Source organism: Lepidochelys kempii, chromosome 11 (assembly GCF_965140285.1).
Source record: "Lepidochelys kempii isolate rLepKem1 chromosome 11, rLepKem1.hap1, whole genome shotgun sequence".
Classification (NCBI taxonomy): domain Eukaryota; kingdom Metazoa; phylum Chordata; order Testudines; family Cheloniidae; genus Lepidochelys; species Lepidochelys kempii.
In genome coordinates this window covers 59,296,913-59,318,042 of record NC_136390.1, presented here as the reverse complement: position 1 = coordinate 59,318,042, position 21,130 = coordinate 59,296,913, and the positions used below count along the sequence as shown (strand labels likewise).

At 45.3% G+C, this 21,130-nt stretch overlaps 1 protein-coding gene across 4 annotated transcripts in view; it reads right to left on the bottom strand.

Moving 5' to 3' along the window:
• Window positions 1–1,957: 1,957 nt before the first annotated feature.
• The window catches only part of CFLAR (CASP8 and FADD like apoptosis regulator), a 35,759-nt gene continuing 16,586 nt past the window's right edge, over window positions 1,958–21,130 (bottom strand). For 3 of the 4 annotated variants that reach the window (XM_073306396.2, XM_073306395.2, XM_073306394.2), the window contains 8 exons: window positions 19,407–19,512; window positions 18,261–18,396; window positions 17,704–17,798; window positions 16,608–16,659; window positions 14,755–14,816; window positions 12,843–12,921; window positions 4,703–5,216; window positions 1,958–3,793 (listed from right to left, as the gene is read on the bottom strand). In XM_073306396.2, coding sequence (XP_073162497.1) covers window positions 3,655–3,793; window positions 4,703–5,216; window positions 12,843–12,921; window positions 14,755–14,816; window positions 16,608–16,659; window positions 17,704–17,798; window positions 18,261–18,396; window positions 19,407–19,512 — 1,183 coding nt within the window. In that variant the 3' untranslated portion in view covers window positions 1,958–3,654. The remainder of the gene's footprint in view (window positions 3,794–4,702; window positions 5,217–12,842; window positions 12,922–14,754; window positions 14,817–16,607; window positions 16,660–17,703; window positions 17,799–18,260; window positions 18,397–19,406; window positions 19,513–21,130) is intronic. The other variant, XM_073306397.2, reaches the window with a different exon arrangement.

Below are 21,130 nucleotides of genomic sequence, written 5' to 3'. Positions count from 1 at the left end.
TCCATTGATGTCAGTGGCACTACTCATGTAAATAAAGTTGTGTAACTGATTGTTTGCAAGAGCAGGGCCTTTTTTTTTTTTTTTTTGGTGGTTAGGCCTATGGCAGTTTTGTACATTTCAAACAAGAGACTCTACCAGTAGTGGTATTTAAAAAAACAGCATGTAGGATGTATAATAAACTAAATTATGATCTAAAATTGCAATAGCAGACGTTTTCAAATTGATTAAAAAGAACCCCAATACATTTAAATCACCTTGATTTAAATTGCTCCTGTCTATTATAATGTTTCATTTTCTACACATCAAGTTATTGAAGGACATTAATTTTGAAATATTAATTTATTCAAAGTTAGACATAAAAAAATGAACTGACAAAATAAATACAACTAGAACTTACTATTCAACAGCGCATTACACGGCTATAGAGAGATTAACATATACTTCACAAAAAAAGCACAGGATCCATGGCTGATCCACTAATTAAGACAGCACTGGAGAAAGACGGTCTTGGAAAGAGCCCTAATGTTAGGACAAGGGTGGGCAAACTTTTTGGCCTCAGGGCCACAGCGGGGTTGCGCAACTATATAGAGGGCCGGCTAGGGAAGGCTGTGCCCCCCCAAACAGCCTGGCCCCTGCCCCCTATCCACCCCCTCCCACTTCCCGGCCCCCTCAGAACCCCCAACCCATCCAACCCCCCTGCTCCTTGACCCCTGACTGCCCCCTCCCAGAACCCCTGCCCCTAACCGCCCCCTGGGCTCCCACCCCCTATTCAACTCCCTCTGCTCCCCGTCCCCTACTTGCCCCTCCCCTGCAGAACCTCCACCCCGTCCAACCGCTCCCTGCTCCCTGACTGCCCCTCAGGATCCCCTGCCCCTTATCCACCCCCCCGCCCCTTACCATGCTGGAGTCAGCCATGCTGCTGCACTGCCCAACAGGAGCGGCGGGCCAGAGCGCTGTCCGTGCAGTGGCGTAGCTGCAGGGGAGTGGGGACAGAGGGAGGGGGGCCGGGGACTAGCCTCCCTGGCCGGGAGCTCAGGGGCCAGGCAAGACGGTCCCGTGTGCTAGACGTGGCCTGCAGGCCATAGTTTGCCCACCTCTGTGTTAGGAGGTGTATAAGCAAATCAATGATAGAAGATAGAAAAAGCCTAAATAGAACAGCGGTGAAGGAAGGAAATACAGCAATCAGCCAGCTACAAAAATGGCTCCTTTAGGGCTGCTTGTATCTGATAAATGTAAAGGGACAGCGATCAGAATAGCTGACACACACTAAGCTTTGTATGTAGCAGATGCTGCAGCAGTGATTCCAGACAGGCTTTGCGCTGTCACATAGGGGCTGCATCTTGCCAGAGGCCACAGCCCTCCTGCAGCCCTTAGTCACTCCTGGCTCACCACAAGCATTTTGACAGGAAGTACCAAGCAGTAATAACAACAACAATACAAGTGTGTGTGAGAGAGAGCGAGCCAGTGTGTGTTTGTGTTTGACTGTGTGTTGGAGGACTGTGTAAGTGGGTGTTGGGAAGTGAGTGTGTGCGTGTGAGACAATCTGTATTGGGGGACTGTGACTCATGAGAGGCAGTCTCTGTGTGTAAGGGAAGTGTGAGACAGTGAGCGCACTGTCACTTTAAGTCCTCCCCTTCTTATCTCCCTTGCTCGGCCTGGCTCCCTCCACGAGCCCGTGGAAGTTTCACTCCTCCTGTCCTGGTCCTGGTCCTGGTCCCAGTCCAGCCCCCGAGCCGCGCAGGGTCCAGGGAGGGACTCCACTCTGGGTGGCGGTGGGCTGACAACATGGCATGAGTCACACTCATCCCAAACTTTTACCAACCACTCCCCTTATTCCTATCACAATCTCTCATTTCCTCCTCTATATATAATATGCATAAAATCAGAATGAATATGAAATTAAAACACAAACTAAACAAAAAGTGTTAATCTTTAAAAAATTAGAACACATACAAAATAAAGATATTAATATGTATTATATATGTACACATTTCTATTACACAAAAATTATATATTAGTATAAATAAATATGTGTTTTTCTCTACAGCATCTCCGTAGTCTTCTTTCCTCAGCCACATTTTGCCCAACACTGGGCTAATTGCTAAACTTCCACTGTTTCGACTGCAGAAGCTGTTTCTAGGCTTGTGCTTTTTTTGGATGAAAGTTAAAAGCAGTCTGGCTTCAAGGGAGTGTTACTGAAAGTCATGGCCAAGCCCACAGCAGGTGATACATGGTGGGGTTGGGAAGCAGAATGGCCACTTCTAAAACAAACTTATTGGCCAAGCTACCAAGCATTTCACCTCTGGCAGCCCTCTTTTAGGCCTGGTCTACCCTTAAAAGTTTTGCCTGCATAGCTTTGTCAGTTAGGGATGTTATATTTTGCTGGCATAGCTGTTGGCAAAAGCCCCTTGTGTGATGCAGGCATACCAAGAATAATGTCCTTTTTGCAACCATGGCTTATTTTACTAGGGGAACTAGCATAAGCTATATCAGCAACAAGTATAACTGATATCAACTACATCTACTCTAGGAGAGTTTGCTGGTATAGTTATACCAGAAAACCTTTTAAGGGTAGACAAGGCCTTAGTTTGTTTGCTACACAGGAAGCTGTACCAAGTTAAATAGTTCCCAACAGGGTTTGTGTGTTTACTTACTTTAAGTAGACTGGGGTGGGGGGGGGGAGATGGGACCATGTCATGGATGGAAGTACAGTCAGGCCAGTGACAGAAGCTTAAAAATGACTCATCCAGGCCCCAATCCTGCAAAAAGACTGAGAGTCAATCAAAAGTACTCACATGCACACTCACTTGCCTCAGAGCGCACAGGATCAGGGCCTTGTAGATAGTGGAAGGGAAAGGAATTGTTACACTTATGGTAATCCCATCTCTTATTGTTCCCTTAGGGAATGGAGAAGGTAATTAAAAAAAAATAAAATTACTAAGCAGAGGTCTTTTGCCTTGTAGAAATGCAGTGGCACAGGAGAACTGAACCTTGTGCACGTGAAGAGATTGCAGTGTCTGTAGTACGTTGCCCTTATGACTGAGTCTGAAGGTGCAGTGGAATGGGTGACTTGGTTCTGCCTGAGACTGGAGCATGTACTAAGTCTCGCTGGCTGAGGCTCAATCTAGATGGGACTGAAATAACGTTAGAAGGGTGGGAGCAAGCAGCCCGAGGAACGGGGCTAGCTACAAAAACTCCTCTGCTTGGTCAAACGTGGCGGTTATTTGCTAGCCAGATTCACAGATTAGCAGTCTAATCCAATCCTGGGCTGCTGCTGGATACTCGGGGTCAGCTGTGGCAAAGAGCACATTTATCCATCTGTGCCCGGTTTGGCAAGTGTGACCTTTTATTTCAGAGGCAGGTCTGGCTTCCCTTACCTAGGCTTTTGTCACTGAGAGATTAGATTACTGTAAAGCACTTCAGGTAGGGCTACATCTTGGGACCACTGGGAAGCTGAAGTTAGTTCAGAATGTGAGAGCCTGTCTGTTAAGTGGGAGCATAACACACCAGCGCTCTGTGAGCTGTACTAACTACTTGTGGACTTCTGGTGCAACTCAGGCACTTCAGAAATGCCTGGAATAATGACAATTGAAGAAAAAGCCCACATGGATATCCGCGTCTTAACATCGTGTCCCATGCAATTTCCATTAGCTTTTAACTGGGGGGAAAAAAGAGTTTTTTCCTCAAGGTGTGTTGTAGCAGGAGTGAGTATTGTTGCTGTGGATCCAAGGTCCTGTTGTAATCATACACTCTGCTGTTCAGCTCAATATGGATATCCAATAGGGGGAGTTTTCTGCAAAGAGAGAAATAAAATTCTCACAAGTGAATGGAGGAGATCATCCCTTTTAACTTAAGGCGGCACCAGAGGACAAGCAGCTCCAGGCTCAGCGAGAGGAATGTTTCCAATCTCTGTCTTTAATACCAGAGGTAGAGATCACAAACTTGAGGTTACATATGCATTTATCAGACAGGATCTCTTATACTACAAACTTACTAGCATGTCATGGAGGACTGGACTCCTTCCATTCCTGACATCTTATGACCAAGTTTTAGATTTTAGGACCCTGTGGGGATGTGCAGAGCTTTTCTGCTGACTCACACTGAACCTGGCTGCCAGACCAGGTGGGATCTCTTTAGCTTAGCTTCAACTCAGAGTAATAAATGGCTCTCTGAGGAAAACTGAACTAAAAAGGGAAGGTCAAGAGGTCCTGCAGGGAAATTAAAAAAAAACAACAACAACAAAACACCAGCAAGCAGCTCTGGCTAAATGTTTATAGTTCTAAGTACAGTACTGCTTAAGGACTCTGTTATTTAAAGACAACTCTCAGTTTGGACAATAGCCTGTTGGGGATGTCTGTTGGGGGTAGGAGAACAGCATGGGAATCCTGACTGTTCACATATCCTCTCCAGGACTGGACCTTCTTCTCCCATGCTGGAAGTAACCTTGCAACCCCCAGCTCTGGATTACCCTTATATTCCGCTCCAGAATTAGAAGCTCCACCCCATTTCTAGAGTACCTGGCCTGCACCCTGTAGGTCTGGGCCCACCTAGACTAACCCTCCAGACCTTGGCACCATCTTCCTCTATTGTCTCTCACATCACCAAGGTGCTCTGTAGTACTAAGCAGGATGAAACCTCAGCTCTCTTGCTGTGGGGCAATAAATTGAATGAAAAGGGTTTTTTTGGTTTGTTTTTTTTTTACCTTTTATGAGGATTGCGCAGGAGCTGAGCCAGACAGCATAGATAAGAGGAGGAGGAGCTGGGTGACCTTTCTAGCACAGACACATCCACCTTGCATTGACTCCAAAAGATGTCTGCTACTGGGGGAATACTACAGTTCCAAGGTCTTCTGGTATTGGCAGTGATTTTCTGTTCATTCCCATCCACCTCCAGCAGACTGGTGGGTTCTTGCTGATCTGCTGGCACAATGTAGCTTTGAATAAAGAAGAGCTTTGGTTTCCCTAGGAGTTCAGGGCATGAGTCTCCAGTAAAAAAATTCTTCACCCGATCCAAGGGGTACCCAGGAAAGGTCTGGTCTGTGCAGAAGATGCTCTGAGGGCTCCCCCGGCTGACCAATATGCAAATAAAGCTGTCATAGTCTCTGTGCTTTTGCAGCCTTGCAACTTCATGGAATGTTTGGTTCATGGCTTCCACACTTAAATACCGATAACAGTGAACTTCAAAGCCTAGAGCTTTAAAGGTGTCCTCCAGTATATCTGGAAAAAGAAGAAGGAATTTGTTAAAGTGAATGTATTTCACTCAGTGAATATCAGCCATGTTGAAAGGCTCTTAATATCATGGTGTTTCACTACTGGAAAAACAAGCGGTTTGTTTCACTAAAGAAATTCAGCCAAAATCTAGAGTCTTTGCAGTGATATCAGTGTCACAATGGATTACACACATGATGATGTCTACATACTATCTTGAATATGAGGAAAGTGTCACAATTTCAGGATAAGTGCACTTGTATTCCTTCACCAAGGGCACCTGCTTTAGGCTCCCAGCTCCTCAGCCATCACCTTTCTGGGCAGAGACCTGTCTCACTCTCTCTTGAGGCTGCACAGTTGTCAGCCTACAGCAAGCCAGATTGCCTAAAAGGTCAGCATCTGCACTTTGCTTTCTCTCCAGAGGCTATGACCAATGTATCACCCCCAGGTACAAATTACCACACAGTCCTTTCTAAGCAAGAAGATTTATTCTTAAGGTGAAAGCATTACAGAGAAAACACATTAAAAACAATAAAAGAACCCGCACACATGCTGGGAAGGTTACCAGAGGTCACCTCAACTCCAATCTTGGGCTCTGGTAGGTGTCAGACCTTCAAAACCCACAGCTGGATTTTCCCCATGTTTATAAGTTCATAGCTGTCTCAGAACCAGAACACAGGCTAGGCAATTCAGTCATTTCTTTATACAGGTAAGGCCTTTGATCTCCAGTCTCTGGGAGCAGGTAATCAGCAGACAATGACCCACTCATCAGGGTGTAACTTCAGAAGGCTGAGGTTTTGTATAACTGGAGGTGGGGAAGTTGCATTAACCTCCCTCTAGGTATTTCCCAGGAAATCCATTTCACATTTATTTTCCCAAAAGTCCATTCTTGTCTGGCACTTTTTTAATATAGTCCTCTGAACTACATTCCCAGGCCACACGTCCTATCTTCCCGCCCTAGAGAGGTCACACACCCACATAAACTTTGCATTTAATACAACTGACTCCAATGATACTTAAGCTTAATTCAACAAGGTTTCTCAAGGATACTGCAGGAAATTGCCATATCTGTCACCACAGGTATTTCATAAATGTGAGATGCATTAAACTGTGACTGCAGTGGGCTTTGGATCAGGCCCAGAGTCCCAAAAGAAGTGGCTTAGGGCTTTTAAAATCAGGCTGGACAGAATGAGAGACAGCGTACTACGGAGAGCAAAATTGTACGGGCAGGGAGCTGAGCTGGACAGCATAACAGGGGTTTTCCCCGTCTCTAACTGTGAAAATTTACTCAAAGTGGCTATTATGACAGAACTAAAAAGAGGTGCTGAGGCAAGGTACAGAGCTCAGCTGCTGGAATGAGACACAGCATTAATTCATCCTTGCAATGCTAAAGGAAGAATGGACAGTGGAGTCAACTAAATCACACAAACCTGGTGAAGAAAGATTTCTAGAGAGAGACAACTGACAGACCGTTCTCATCAACAAAAGGCAGAACACCGCAAATGAAACCTCGTAATTATGCCAAAAGTTAACTGCAGACATGGGAGGACATCAGATTTTAACTCTGCTGTCTGTTTGAACAATACTGCAAGAGAGCATTTTAGGCTCTGAAGAACTATTTTTGGGTCATTGGCTAATGTTAGACAATCAGATCTTGGAGACTGAAACCACAAGTAACTTTTAATGTTTACTGAACCATTAACTACCACAAATCACTTAGAATTGTACCTCCCTGTTTTCTCTCTTAACCACATTCCCCAGATACATTTTCTAAAATATTTTCTATTATTTATGAGCGCTACAGGTGTGCGTAGCACTTTACAGACATAAAGTCGGATTGCTTTTTGCCCCCAGAAATTTAGAAGTCCCAAATTGGCAAAAGAAAAGGGGGTTGAGCTACTTGCGAACGTAACTTGTAGCCAACAATAGCTGTACATGCTATTATCCCCAGCAAACCACACAGAGTTGGCATGGAGACCAGAACTTACGACACCAAAAACATAAGCCTCTACCTCAGGGGTGGCCAGCCTGAGAAGGAGCCAGAATTTACTAACGTACATTGCCAAGGAGCCACAGTAATACGCCAGCAGCCCCCCCCGCCCCGCTCCCAGCGCCTCCCACCCACCAGCAGCGCTGTGGATCAGCCTCCCACTCCCTCCCTACACCTCCCAATCAGCTCTTTTGTGGTGTGCAGGAGGTTGGGGGGGAGGGGGAAGAGTGAGGGCACGGCAGGCTCAGGGGAGGGGGCAGGCCCTGTGGCAGAGCCAGGGGTTGAGCAGTGAGCCCCCCCCGGCACACTGGAAAGTTGGCACCTGTAGCTCCAGCCCTGGAGTCAGCGTCTATAGCAGGAGCCGCATATTAACTCCTGAAGAGCCACAGGCTGGCCACCCCGCTCTACCTAGTGAGCTAAAGGAATAGCTCTGCAAGCTCACTCACTAGGAGGAGCGGAGAAACAGAGACAGTAATATTCTTTTCACTTTCTGAAATGGATTGATCATGTGAAATAATGCAAAAGACTTTCCCAGGGTTGTGTGGGGTTCTTTTTGTTGCTGGTTTTTCATTTGTTTTTTAAGTAGGGAAAGAATAATGTTTCAAATTTAAGATATTTTCATTTTAAAAACTAGTGGGGAAAAATGGAAGTGATTTTTGCAGCCAGTTAAATCTATTGTTCAGAAAAGCTGACAGGCATCAACAGTTAGTTGTGTGTTCTGCCAGGATGCTTCATTCAAAGATGGGAAAAGCAACATCCCTATCTGAGCGATTAACAAGAGGCTGCAGTCTCTCAGGGCCATGTGGGGGGAACACCACCTCTTCAGGAGGTTGAATGTTGAAGAGGGTGCACAGTTCAGGTAAAATCAGGTTTAGCCCCATGAGATTTTTTTATTCAAGAGACTGAATCGTTTTAATACTGTTTAGCCCTAAAAATACCTTGTTTCTTAGTTAACAACAATCAGATATATTTATTCCAATGTAGGGCATGTACAAACAGGCAATCTGAGTGTCTTTTACATAGTTTATTCCTAGCAGAAAGAGAGAGTGTGAGTGTGTGTGTATCCGTCCACAAAAAACACACGCTTATCTGTAGCAACCTACACATACACATTATTTAATTAATTACAGCTGACATTCTAATTGCATGCTATTCTGTCTTTGCAAAATATGCTGTGAGCTTTGGATGGAGCTATTTCACATTAGAGGTTGAACAAGGGGAAAAGTAAAAGCCAGGGGTGCAGAGATCTAAGGGGGCAATATCCGATGCTCCATATAACTCCAGTGGCAGAAACCCCGCCCCCCAAGACACGGCAAACACTTTATTTTAACGACATCCTTTATCACTAAAAAATCCAGGCAGAGAAGGTGGAATTGTTTTGCCAGAGAAATGCTGCAAATATAGATCCCAGCTTCCATCTTGATTTGAGAAAGGAAGCCAAGATCCCCTAGAATCTAGCCATTGGTGGCTGGGCTTGAATTTTATTCAATCTATGATAAAGTGGTGTTGCTTGTGTTTTGTGTCATTTGCAGCTGCTCCAACTTTGGTGCAGTCTCTTCAGAATAACTCCTGGGCAGTTGCACTCCATCCGCTGCTGATGGCAGATGCAGCTCTGTCCCCCAGCAGTTCTTCCCACCCTTTTTCTCCTCTGCCTGAAAACATCTGACTTCTGCAATCAGGCATCTCACCACACGGTCTCTAGAATAATCAGACCCTTCTTAAACTATATGTAGGCATTGTCATATGCCCTGCCGCTGTCAAACCTCCTTGTAATCCTATTAACATAATACGGGTGGGTGCATAAAGTACAAGTCTATTTAACAGCCCATTTCCAGAAGGTGATGATAGAAAATTTATCCTCTACATTTAACTATTCCTGAGAGACCTAAAAAAGCTGTGCAAGCAGCTGTGTTACTGCAGGATTTTGCACAGGCAAAGAACAAGTACTTGTGCATGCAGACAGCCGTTTTGTGCATACAGGCATAGTCTGCCGGTGCATATTAAATGCCAATTTCTGAAGATTTAACCCGTTTTTGCCCCCTCTGGCTATGGAGGACCCTGCTCTACCAAGTTAACATTCTCTGATTGGAGCATGCTCCTGTAAGGACAGTTTTGCTCCTTTGTCAGGGCTGAGTTGTCCATACGGAGCAGGTGTGGCAGAGCTAGTTTAGGGCTCTTCGATTTGTTGTTATTAGACCCGATGCCCGGTGCCCATTTCCTTAGTATGGGGTGTTTGCTGAGTAACAGCCATTTAGAAGTGTGTGTGTGTGTGTGTGTGTGTGTGTGTGTGTGTGTTGCACAAGGTCTGATGTCTTATGTGGCAGAGGAGATCTAAATTTATGCACGAGGGACCCTGAATTTTTATAGCATTTTCCCCCTCTACTCTCTGCCCTCCCAACAAGTTCTCTCTCTCCCTCCAGTTCTCTGCCCTTCTCCCCACATCCACTTTTGCTGTAAGAAGGTAGGTCCTGCCATTCAACAAACCACCCTATTCAGCAAAGCGCTTCAGCACACACTTAAAGCTAAGCCCATGCCTAAATTCCACTGAAGTAAGTGGGATTTCAGTAAGTACTTTGCTAAATTGGGCCACAAAGAGCAGGACTGCATGCAGGGCCAAAAACAGCCTCAATTCCTCCACACCTTAAGAGCCCACTCCTCTGCCTCCACCTCCATCTGCCGCCAATTTAAGTGCATCTGGTTTTTCCTCACTGACCTCCTTATCATGGGAATAGGGGATCTCTTTAGCCCTCCACCCCTCCCATCTTCTGTATCCCAACCCAAGCCTGCTGCCACACACAGCTCCCCACTCCTGAGGCTTGCAGGAGGGAGCTTCCAGCACAGCAAAGTGGTAATTCTGTAGCGTGACCTTTAGTTCATTCACTATGAACACAAACACACAACTCTCACCTGCAGAGTATCCGTCCCTTATACTCCTTATTCTGAGATTAAATTCAGTTCTGTTTATGCAGCCTTCACATTTTCCACATGCCACAGGTTTTAGTATTGCCAACGCTAACAGTGCAGTGGGAGCTGTTGGGAGGGGAATGAGAGCCAGAGATTTTGGCAGCAAGAGTCAGTGGGGCTGTTGGTTGTGGGGAGGGTTCCCTCACCTTTCATTCCCCATTTTTGGGGGAGGAGATGGAGGGTTGAATAATTTTGTCTCCACCAGAGCAACCAGCTGCCCAGATATTTAACCGGAGCAGGGACGTACACGATCTCGCTTCAGGCCCTGCCCTAACTCTGTTTCCCTTTCTTGCCCAGTTACCCAGACTCACACATGGGTGTTTGCCCAATAGCCCTCCACTCTGGGGAGTCTGGCTATGAACCAAGCTAATGCAATACAGACCTTCTCCCCTCCCTTCCTAGTGGCTGATACCCTTACTGCAGGGTTCTCAGTCCTATCCCTGCTGAAGTTTTCCTCCTAGTGGGATTCCCTCCCATGTGGCCTTCCTCACTGGCTCCTGCTCACTGCAGGCTGTTCTCCCTGGCTTTCTCCCTAAGAGCTCCTCAGCCTAGGCTTCCTCACGGGCCCTTTCCTGACTGGTCCCTCCACCTGGGAAAGTGGGCTAAGCCTGGCAGAGGTGCAGCTGAGCCCCAAGCCCTTTAGAAGGCAAGGTCATCCCGGTTCACTGCCACGAACTTGAACACCAGAGATATACATTAGCCTTTTTCCTGCTAAAAGGATGAGCAGTGAAATAGTTAATGTTCACATTTAAATTCACATAATTAGGCGTCAGCATGAATATCCCATTGAATGAGTAGCTCACGCTTCTCTCAAAACTATTGTTTCAGGCTGTCTTCAAACTCAGACGGCCACCAGCTCATGTTATGTACCACAGAGATGATTATGTGGCCACTTGCACAGCTGCATAATCATTTACACAGGCCCCTCCTTCTAGTCTTTTCTTTAATTTTATCACAGGTGGTTCAAGCGTCAGGAATGTAGGCAAGGCCTTCTCCCTTCATGGCTCTGAACAAATCCCTTTTTTCCTATTCAACTTCTGCCTCCCTTTAGAAGAGTGGAAAGGCACAGCAATCTCGAAGGATGCCACACAAGCTGTAGCTGCGGGAACTCGTATACAGTAAAATTCAGAGAACCTTCCCTTCACTCTCCCTTTTGCACCAGGGTAAGGCCTTGGGTCCCTTCTAGCATGGGTGCTAGCACAATTTGGATAGTGGGGGTGCGGAGAGCCACTGAACTGAACTGTAAACCCCGTATATGATGGAACCCACATCAAGCCAGGGTGCGCAGCAGGACCCCCAGCACTCCCAGCAGGTAGCGAAGCCGGGGTGAGCAGCCGCTCCCCCTCTGGGCACCAGTGGCGCCTTTTCAATTTATAGGTGCCTTTTTAAAATTTTTACTCACCCGGCGGTGCTCCAGGTCTTCAGCGGCAGGGGCCTTCACGCGCTCCGGCTCGGCGGGGGCCTTCACTCACTCTGGGTCCTCGGCGGCATTTCGGTGGCGGGGTCCTTCAGGGCCGCCGAGGACCCAGAGCGCCGCCCGATGTGTACAAGCGGGTGGCACCCTTTTTTATGTCCGCTGCCCCTGTTCGCTCCACCTGGCTACGCCATTGCTCCTAGTTCCACCGCCTATGACTTCTAGTTCCAAGAATCCCCATATGGTGGCTATCAGAATTTCTTGTTTTACATCTGTCAGCCTAAGATGCCACTTGCCTGCCAGATTCAGATCCTGCTGCGTCTCCATGTTTGCAGTTACTATTCTCCAAATATTGTGTGAAGAAAAGTGTAAGCATTATAGAAAGATGGTCTGTCCGCTTAGACCATTAATAATAAGGAACAGCAGAGAGCTGCTCACAAACCCCCTCCTTCCGCCTGCCCTTAGCCTTGAATTGGTGCTGATTGCAAGCATTCTCTGTTTTCTGTTTTTAGCCACTCGTGTATTCCACTGGCATGATTCAAGCCCTAGAGAGATTTTTGCTTACGCAAGAGTCTGTCACATGGACCTTTTCAAAAGACTGTCTGAAAAATGCAAACTTTAACCTGGGTATTTATGGAATTCAACTTTACATGTAAATGCTTCCAAAAATGTCAAGAGGAAATTAAAGAAACCAGTTCCTTCCCCTCTAAAGCTGTGATATCAGCTTCTGCTAAGCTGAGATATGACAGAAACCCAGGTGTGTTATGAATAAAAGGTTCTGTGCCTTCAGCTACTCAAGACATGTGCTGTCCAATGTAAGCACACTGTTTGAAGTGCACTATTGCTTTTATTTTTAAAAGCAGTAAGAAACTTCCATTCTATGCCTGCCCCTGATGTGAGATCTTGAGCAAGTCACTCCCTCCCAGAGACTCCACCCTTTTTCTTCCTCTTGGTCTGTTCTTGGTCTATTTACAGCTTAAGATCTTTGGGGCAGAGACTCTCTTGCTATGTGTATTTACAGCACGGAGGGCAATGTGCTGCTAATCTCAGCTGGGCCCTTTAGCCACTACTGTAAAACCAAACCACCACCAAATAATAGTACCAAATAACAACATTTTAGACCAGATGACCAATGAGATCTGACCTTTGTTTTGCAACACACACTTGCACACTCGGAATGTAGTCTGGCCAATCATAATCCTTACATTACAATATTGTACATGCTGCAGAGTAGAGCTGCAAAGAATTTTATGTTCTTGAGACCCACCTGTGTCATTGCCAATGCAATCTATAATCAGGCATATCCCCAAAGGCCGACTCTGCATTCTGTACTGATCATCGTACACCTAGAAAAGCAAAAGAGCAAATATCTATTTCATTGCTGCGCTCTCTCTCCTCCAGTGCACAGACCTTCTCCTTTTGAACCCCCTTCCCACACAGAGCTGCCCCCTCCCTCTCTCACCCTGTGGGCTGTGCACAAAGTGGCTGGCAGAAATGTATGTGGAGGTGCTGCAGATGTCCCTCTAACTGACATACTTCACTTCTGTGATGGGAAAGGTTCCGGAGGCATTGATGCATGGTTTTTATTTGGCACTGCTATTACCTTGGTTTGGCCCCTCACTCCATGCAATCTCACTATCTTTAATGGAGTTGCATCATAAGCCATAAACAAATGCGGAGTGTGACCCAGACTTTCTAGGAAAGTTGGGGCAAGTTTGATTGCAAAGCTGTTTACTGCAGACAGATCTTTAACTTAAGAAGAATCTTCTTAATCATATGGCCATTCACAGCAATGACCCTGATGGAGAGACTGTCAATTCTCTCTGTACACAATGGGACTTGGACAACTTTTTATTGCCACACTAACAGGAAGTGGAACAACTGTGTGTTCTATACACCTGCAGCGGCATGGTTAATTACAATAACATGTATTTCCTTACCGAGCAGTCATCTTGTGGAAAAACTACAGTTCAGTTCACTCAATCCCTCCCCTTTAACAAGTTTACCACCACTTTGCTACAGATATTCTATTCCTGGTGGAATTCTGTGCCAAAAAAAATTTAAAATTTTGCAACAAAAAATTTAAAATTATGCATATTTTATTTGTCAAAATAACACAATATCATCACACCAGTTTCAATTATTTTTGATCATTTATTTCAAAATACCTGTCAGCAAGTATGTCTGTAACAATACAGACAACAAAAAAGATTCAGGAAATGTTTTTTTTGACAAACAGATTCCTTACTAGGCATATTAATAATGAACTCTCAGTAATAATTCACTTAAACTACAATACAGAACCATATTTCCCGCACCCCTCAGAAGCGGTGCAAAGGCTTGGGAGAGTCAGGGGTAACGGAGGAGCTGAGGGAGAGGGAAGTAGATTGCTGGGAAGGAGCCTGGGTGTGAACTTGGAGGGTTGTTGGGTCTGGATGGGAAAAGTATGGAATGGTTGTTTTTTTTTGTGGTGGGTTTTTTTTGGTGTGTGTGTGGGGGGATTGTTAGGAAGCTTCCCCCACGCAGACCCTGGCTAACCCCAGCCTCTCCCATTCAGTCAGGCATACCTGCCCTTGTCCCCATGTGTCTCTGTATCCCTCCCCCATCCCCAAGCGTCTCTGTGCCCTCAGCCAGCCACTCCCCTGTCCCTGTGTAGCTCTGCACCCCCTTGCCTGCTCCCATGTCTCTGTGCCCTCAGCCAGCCACTCCCCTGTCCCTATATAGCTCTCTACCCCTCCCCCCGTGGCCCTGTGCCTCCACTCCCATTCAGCCCCTTCCCCAGTCTGTCCTCCCCCTTAGCCCTTATAAGCCCCTTCCCTAGCACCCCACAGCCCTTGACTCCTGACCTGGCCTGACAAGCCCTGCAAGCACTTCCCTTCACTGGCAGGGAGCTGCAGCTTAGGGCTATCGCCAAAGTGCCCTCTGGTGGGCAACAGGCAGAACTGCAGCAACATTCTGGCAGAAGCTTTTTTCTCCACAATTAGAAATCTGCAGGGCTCATTAAATTTGCAGGCGCGCAGTAGTGCAGAATTCCCCCATGAATAGTATTCCCTTGCTAACAATAAAGCATACAGTAATCCCCTGCCAAAAATGCACAAGTAGTATGCAATTATGCATTTTTCCAGGCATGGAAATGGAGGATGTCTCTTCAAAAATCAGTCACAAAAGTGTATATATACCTTTTTTTTCACCTGAGATGAGGTGGCTCCCGATTCCTGTACTGATGTGTGAACTGGTTCTGCTGTGGTTACAGAACACAATATAATGATTCTCAGCATTTACGTGATATTTTAGTATGCAGATATTAGTGAGGTTTCTTTCAAAATAAAATTAAATAAAAAAGTAACCCAACATCTCTCTCCTTCAGCCCTGTTAATTCCTATCCGAGCAAATACATACTACATGTTTAAAAAAAACAAAAAAATTCAAGTGAACCTAGCCCATGTTACTAGTGACTGAAAATCATTGTGCGCTGGCAGAACAGTGGCCTATGAATGTTCGCAAAGCATCACATGTGAAAGTAGTTGGAGGTCTCAGCCTAGTTCCTGATGGACTACGGTGCCCATGATAAAACCTACATCTTATTGCCACTAATTGGCACCCCTTTTGGCAGGCTCTGCAGAGATGCCAAGGATTAAAGGCACATGGAAACACAGCTACCCTTGCACATTCCTAATCAGGGGTCCCATTAGAGTGGCAGCTCGTGGCTCTCTCAGTGTAGGGATGCCTGCACTGCTGTTGCTCATATTGTTCCAGTGCGGTGGATAACAAGAGGATATCAGTCTCCAGGGCTTCAATTCAGCACCTTTCACAAGCAATAAATTAGCCAAGATAGTAACACGTTGCAGACTTAAGAGTTCACTTTGCTTTTCTGGGCCAGCTCAGATAGATATAGGAAACCCAGAAGTGGGGAAATAAGTTAGCCCTAGTTATGTCTTGTTTTACAATGGTTAACCCTGTTTTAAAAAGGCTAATTACCTAGATCTCTCATCTTTAATTGGCTGAGCTGGTTTGGGTTTGTTTTTTTCTAACTTGGCTTTCTTATAAGAAATATGTTTTGGATCAGTTCTCGTTTCTGTCGTTGCACTCCATGGGAATTTAGAAGTATTGTACTATTTTACAAACACTACAAATTACAGGGAAATAAATGAAAAGAGACAGAAACAAATACAGTGGTTTCCTCATTTATCCCAAGTCAAAATATACACAGAAAAATTGCCTGAAAATCCAATCTAATCTACTTTGTTCTGCTTCTTCAATACAAAGGTAAGATTGCCCCCACACCCACGTCTGTAGTTCTCTCCCTCTCTCTTTCCACATAAATAGACCTCTTAATTAAATGATCTGTGTATTTTCATCAAAACTTTACCCAAGAAAAACAGCACATAGGCACACTGATTACATGAATTTTTAACATATGCAACCATATTGTTTTATGGGCAGCATAGTCCATTAAATTAACAGCAAAAAGTAAACTGGATCTCATTCCTTTCCTTTCCCCATGTAGTTTGCAACTTTTTCACTAGGAATGTTTCCTGTGGTCTTTCTGACCTCTCTAGATTCCCACATAGTACTTGTACTGAATCCCATCCTTGGTCTAACTATGTGACACATCTAATCAAGAGTTAAAACACCAGTTATGTGGGTAATGCTCAGGTCTACAGGCTTTATATAGTACCACATCCTATTTTAATGTGATATCTCCCACATTGGTATATAGATGGTATCTGAAGGAGACTAATTCTATTATCTTAAACAGTAAAGCGTCATTTTTACTTCCTTAGATTCTACTCCAGTAAGTTAGATAGTTTGTCACCCAAATGCTTTAAAGAATGTTTAAAATGAAGGACACTGGAAAATTTAATAAAATGAGTAAATATTAAAAAATAGTGCTCATATGGAGTGCTTACAAGCTTCAACTGAAATCAATTGGAGTGGCAGGTAATCAGCACCACTGAAAGCTAGTCCCTTAATACAAAGAAGTACACAGTTGGTCTTTTTATTAATGAAAGAACAGGTAGGGTGTTCTTACTCTGAATGGCATGTTGTCCATTTAATGATCTTTCTTTGTTCACATTCTGGATCTAAAAGTTAAAAAGAAGGCATATTTTCTCTGTTTTACCAGAAATGTACAATCACACCTTGTTAAATATCACACAAGATTTTTCAAAAAGAGAAGGTTATAAATAAAGAGTTAACAGCTCTATCCACTATACAGGAGTAGCAACATTTACCGCATCAGGCACAAACTTTGGTCAAAGGTTCAGTCAAAACAAAGCCAACTCCACAGAGAGGTGGAAAACTGTGAGCCAATGAGGCGTTTTGCATGCAACAGGCAGTTAAACTGAATTGAATGGGATGCTGTATCTATACTGTAGCAACTCTGAAAACTAGTTTTGTGTATTTCCCAAACTGGTAACAGAAAGGGACATTATTGTTGAAGTTGTGTTGGAGGGTGTACTATGCACTTCAGTGTGTATTATATTTATGATACACTTCATACATTTATATCTACAGAATATATAAGATTGAAGAATTCTTTCTGAGGAAAGGGCTATATTAAGAAAGCTGGAATTATCATGACATCAGTGTCAGACAACATATTCAAGACCCAGCTGCAAATCTAGGATAAATTACATACGACAAGAATAAACTCCTAATAATCTCAAACGGACTTGTCATATATTCAGTCAAGATCATTGATCAAAACATAGACTTTATGGGAAATCTAAGGAAAGTTACCTTTCCCAAAAACATAAACCAAAACCTTCAGCTTCGAACAGTCAGTGGGAAAAGTATTTTTCCATAGGTTTTCCATGACGTACCACAGCCACACATAAGGATAAAGAGCTTGATCTTGTCCTAGTAACTCAGGAAAAAAACACCCCCTCGTAGCTTCAATGGAAGTTCTGTCTGAGTTACAAGTGCTAGATCAGGACCAAAAAAGCAGCAGGTAAAAGGGACTAGACAAATAGATTGAGCCATGCATTATATTCCAGTTACTAGCAGTACCAAGTGCCCTGAATTAGTTTTCTCTATCCCCCAACTTCTTGGAAGGTCAATTTCTTCTTGCTCCTGACAGCTTTTACAGACAAACCACGAATCTGGCCGATCTGTTGCATACTTACCCCTGAACTGTAGGGAGGGTCAATGAGAGTCAGGTTAGGGAGAGATGCCTGAAGTGCATTTATATACATTGGCTGAGAACCACTGTTGGACAGAGCTGAAAATTGAACAGAAATATACAGAGATGAAATTAGCTGTGGTTATTAAAGCAGAGCCTTCTCCCCAAGATGAGTATGTGTTTCAACAGTGCCCAGCACAATGGGGTCCTGGTCCTTGACTGGGGGCTTCTAGGCACTAATGCAATACAGATTAATAATCATTAATAATGAGTCAGTCAATTTTTCAGTCACAGCTGGATCACCATCCTAAGGGCGTAGTACTGTACCTACATATTGCAAAGCTCTTCAAAATGGTAGCATGTATTCCAGTGTGCAGCAGGTGAAGGGAAAAGTTATATTCCCCACTCTGAATGTCCTTGGTATTGTGATATATCTAAGCATTTTTTTACACTGTAGTTCCTCGAAAATGTAATCCAGTGTCTTCATCACCAAGCGTGTCCAATTCTTAGGAGGACTGAATGATCCCTATTCAGTACTGAGGTGAAAAACATGTGTCTTACCTTCACATTTGTACCGCTGGATCTTCTTTTTCAGGTCTATCCTATGAATGTTCTGCAAACAGTCTTCTATCAAATCCAACTGATTCGGAGCCACCAGATTTAGTTTCTCTAGATCACTGACAACAGCCAGGAAACTCTAGGACAGCAGCAGAAAGCATTACAAACTCGAAGGCCAGGAATTTGTTCCCTACCAGAAACTCTGGGAAGAGCAAGTCTAGCTTCAGTAGCCCAACAAAACGATACAGGGCATAATGCAGGCTCTCCTTTAACTCTTCAGAGACTACGAATGCAAGTCCTCCTAAGCATTCACACAGCTGCCAGTCTGGAATGTGCAAGGATTCTTGGTGTCATGCCAATTTATTATCTGAAAGCTAGAGTGTGATGCTGTTGCAAAGACACATCATAGTGTTTGAGGAAACAGTTTTCATTTTCTCCCCACTGCTCAGTCAGCCAGGCAGAGCCTTGCCTCACATGCCACAGAGTATGAAAGCCTTGGGAAATCTGTATTTTTTTCCCCCACCCACTCTTTTCTCTGCAAGAAAAACCTCAGTGACAAAAAAACAAATTTCTTAAACTTGTGCTCTGTGAGGACAGATTAATTATCTCCCAATTACTGCATCCCTCTGACTCAGAACACCCAGAGAGACACAACCAGGATTCAAATGGAAGAAGAGCTGCTTTGGTAAAATAAACCAGTTTGTTTAACATGTGAACTAGGAGACAAACACGAAGGGGCATTATCCCCATAATCATGGTTACATTCATATTTTTCTCCATTTGGGAGGGAGAGGGATTGGATCCCACATACTTTCAAATGGCAGAACTTTTAAGGGGAGAGGCTTTATTTCTGAGTTTCTTCCAGCAACTAGTCCCACTAAGTGTAACACTCTTCATATTTCCCTCTCCTCATCTCTCTAGATCTTAGTTCCTGTTCCATCCTATTTGATTTTAATGCAGCATCGTCCCGCCCATAATTCCTTATTTCTGCTTCTCTTTTCCATTGTTTCTATGCATCTCTTTTCTCTCCCTTCGGGTTTCACATGTTATTTTGGTAACTTGCCTTTTCCTTTAGTTTCTCATTCACCTACCCCTTCCATTTTGGAGCAAAAAAGATAATTCAATATGGAAACAAAAAGTAGGCATTACCTTCTCTTTTGCCATTTTCATACGTGGCACATAATCCTTGAGCAGGAAAATGAGAGAACCCACTTCTTTTTTATCCAGCTCTTCGTTAATCTCTACCATCAGCACCCTGCAAGAGAGATCAGCCATTTCCAAAGGATTAGCTTTCAGTAATATCCCAGTCCTGCTCAAATGGCCCAAGTCACAGAAACAGGCTTTATCCAGCTCCCCAGTCTGATTAAATAATCCATTCCTTGCAATCAACACATATACCTCTCTAAGTCTCCAAGACACACTCAGTAGGGAGAAGGGTCCAGTGGTTAAGAGAGCAGACTGGAAATCAAGGGAAGTGGGTTTATATTCCTGGCTCTGACTTTGACTTGATGTGTGAGCACGTTAACCTACAACCCACCAAGTGTTACGATTACATGACTTCTGACTGCTTCAGGGGACTAAAGGAAAGCAGGAGAGGGATCAGGAAGACATGTTCTCCCAATGGGTGTCACTATTTCCTATTGACTCAATTCCCACAGTCCTTCCTAGTCTTTTGAACAATTGCTGTAAAAGTCGCTGTATAGATAAACTCTGATAGCACCCTGTGATGGGGTAGGAACGGACTGGGCGCACCCGGCCCTGCCCAGTCTGGACTGTACCAGCTGGAGCCAGGGCTTTAAAAAGTGAAGAAGCGCAGTACAGAGGGAGGCAGCAGAAGGGAGCACAGGGCTGCTCTGAAGGGAAAATGCTACTACCCAGGAGCTCATTGCCTGGGATCTGGCAACACAGATCTGGGCAAACCCACGGAGGGGAGGCAGACAACTGGGATTGCAGGCCAGAGATTTAGGGAAGTTACTCCAGAAAGCAAAAGGGGACTGGGGTAGGAAGTGGTCCAGGGAAGAGCAACGGTTTAGCACCCCAAAATGTCAAGTGTATCTGCCTAGCAGTAGACCCTGGACTGAAGCCCACTGGAAAGGGCATTACTCCACCAGGAGTCTTCACCTTGGTGAGACACCTGCAGGAAAGGCCTTGAGTGTTCAAATGCCCAGCCCCAAGCAGGTCTCTGTGCTAAAGGGAAGGACTGGAAACCATTGTGCCAGGGGTACTGAAGGAACGGACTGTGCTTTCAACACGGAGGTGCCTGCCAAAACCCTGCCAAACCATTAGGCAGCACTGTTGGTGCCTGTACACCTAGGATTGCCAACTTTCTAACAGCAGAAAACTGAACACCCTTCCCTCGCCCCACCCCTCCCCCCACACTCACTCCATCCCCACTCCCTCCATTGCTCGCCCTCCCCTCCCCTCCCCCCGCTCATTTTCAGCAGGCTGGGGCAGGGGTTGGGGTGAGAGAGGAGGTGCAGGCTCCAGGGTGGGACCAGAAATGAGGGCTCCGGAGTGTGGGAAGGGGCTCCAGGCTGGGACGGGGTTGGGGTAAAGGAGGGTGTGAGGGCTTCGGCTGGAGGTGTGGGCTTTGGTGTGGGGCTGGAAATGAGCAGAAAGGGCTCCTGGGCTGGGGCCGAGGGGTTTGGAGTGTGGCAGGGAGCGTGGGGTGCGGGCTCTGGGAGGGAGTTTGGGTGAGGAAGGGGGCTGGGGCAGGGGGTTGGACTCTGTAAGGGAGTTTGGGTGCAGGAGGGGGTTCAGGGCTGCAAGCTCCGGGCGGCGCTTACCTGAGGTGGCTCCCGGGAAGCCGGCTCCTATGCACAGGAGTAGCCAGGGGACTCTGTGCGCTGCCCTCGCCCACAGGCACCGCCCCC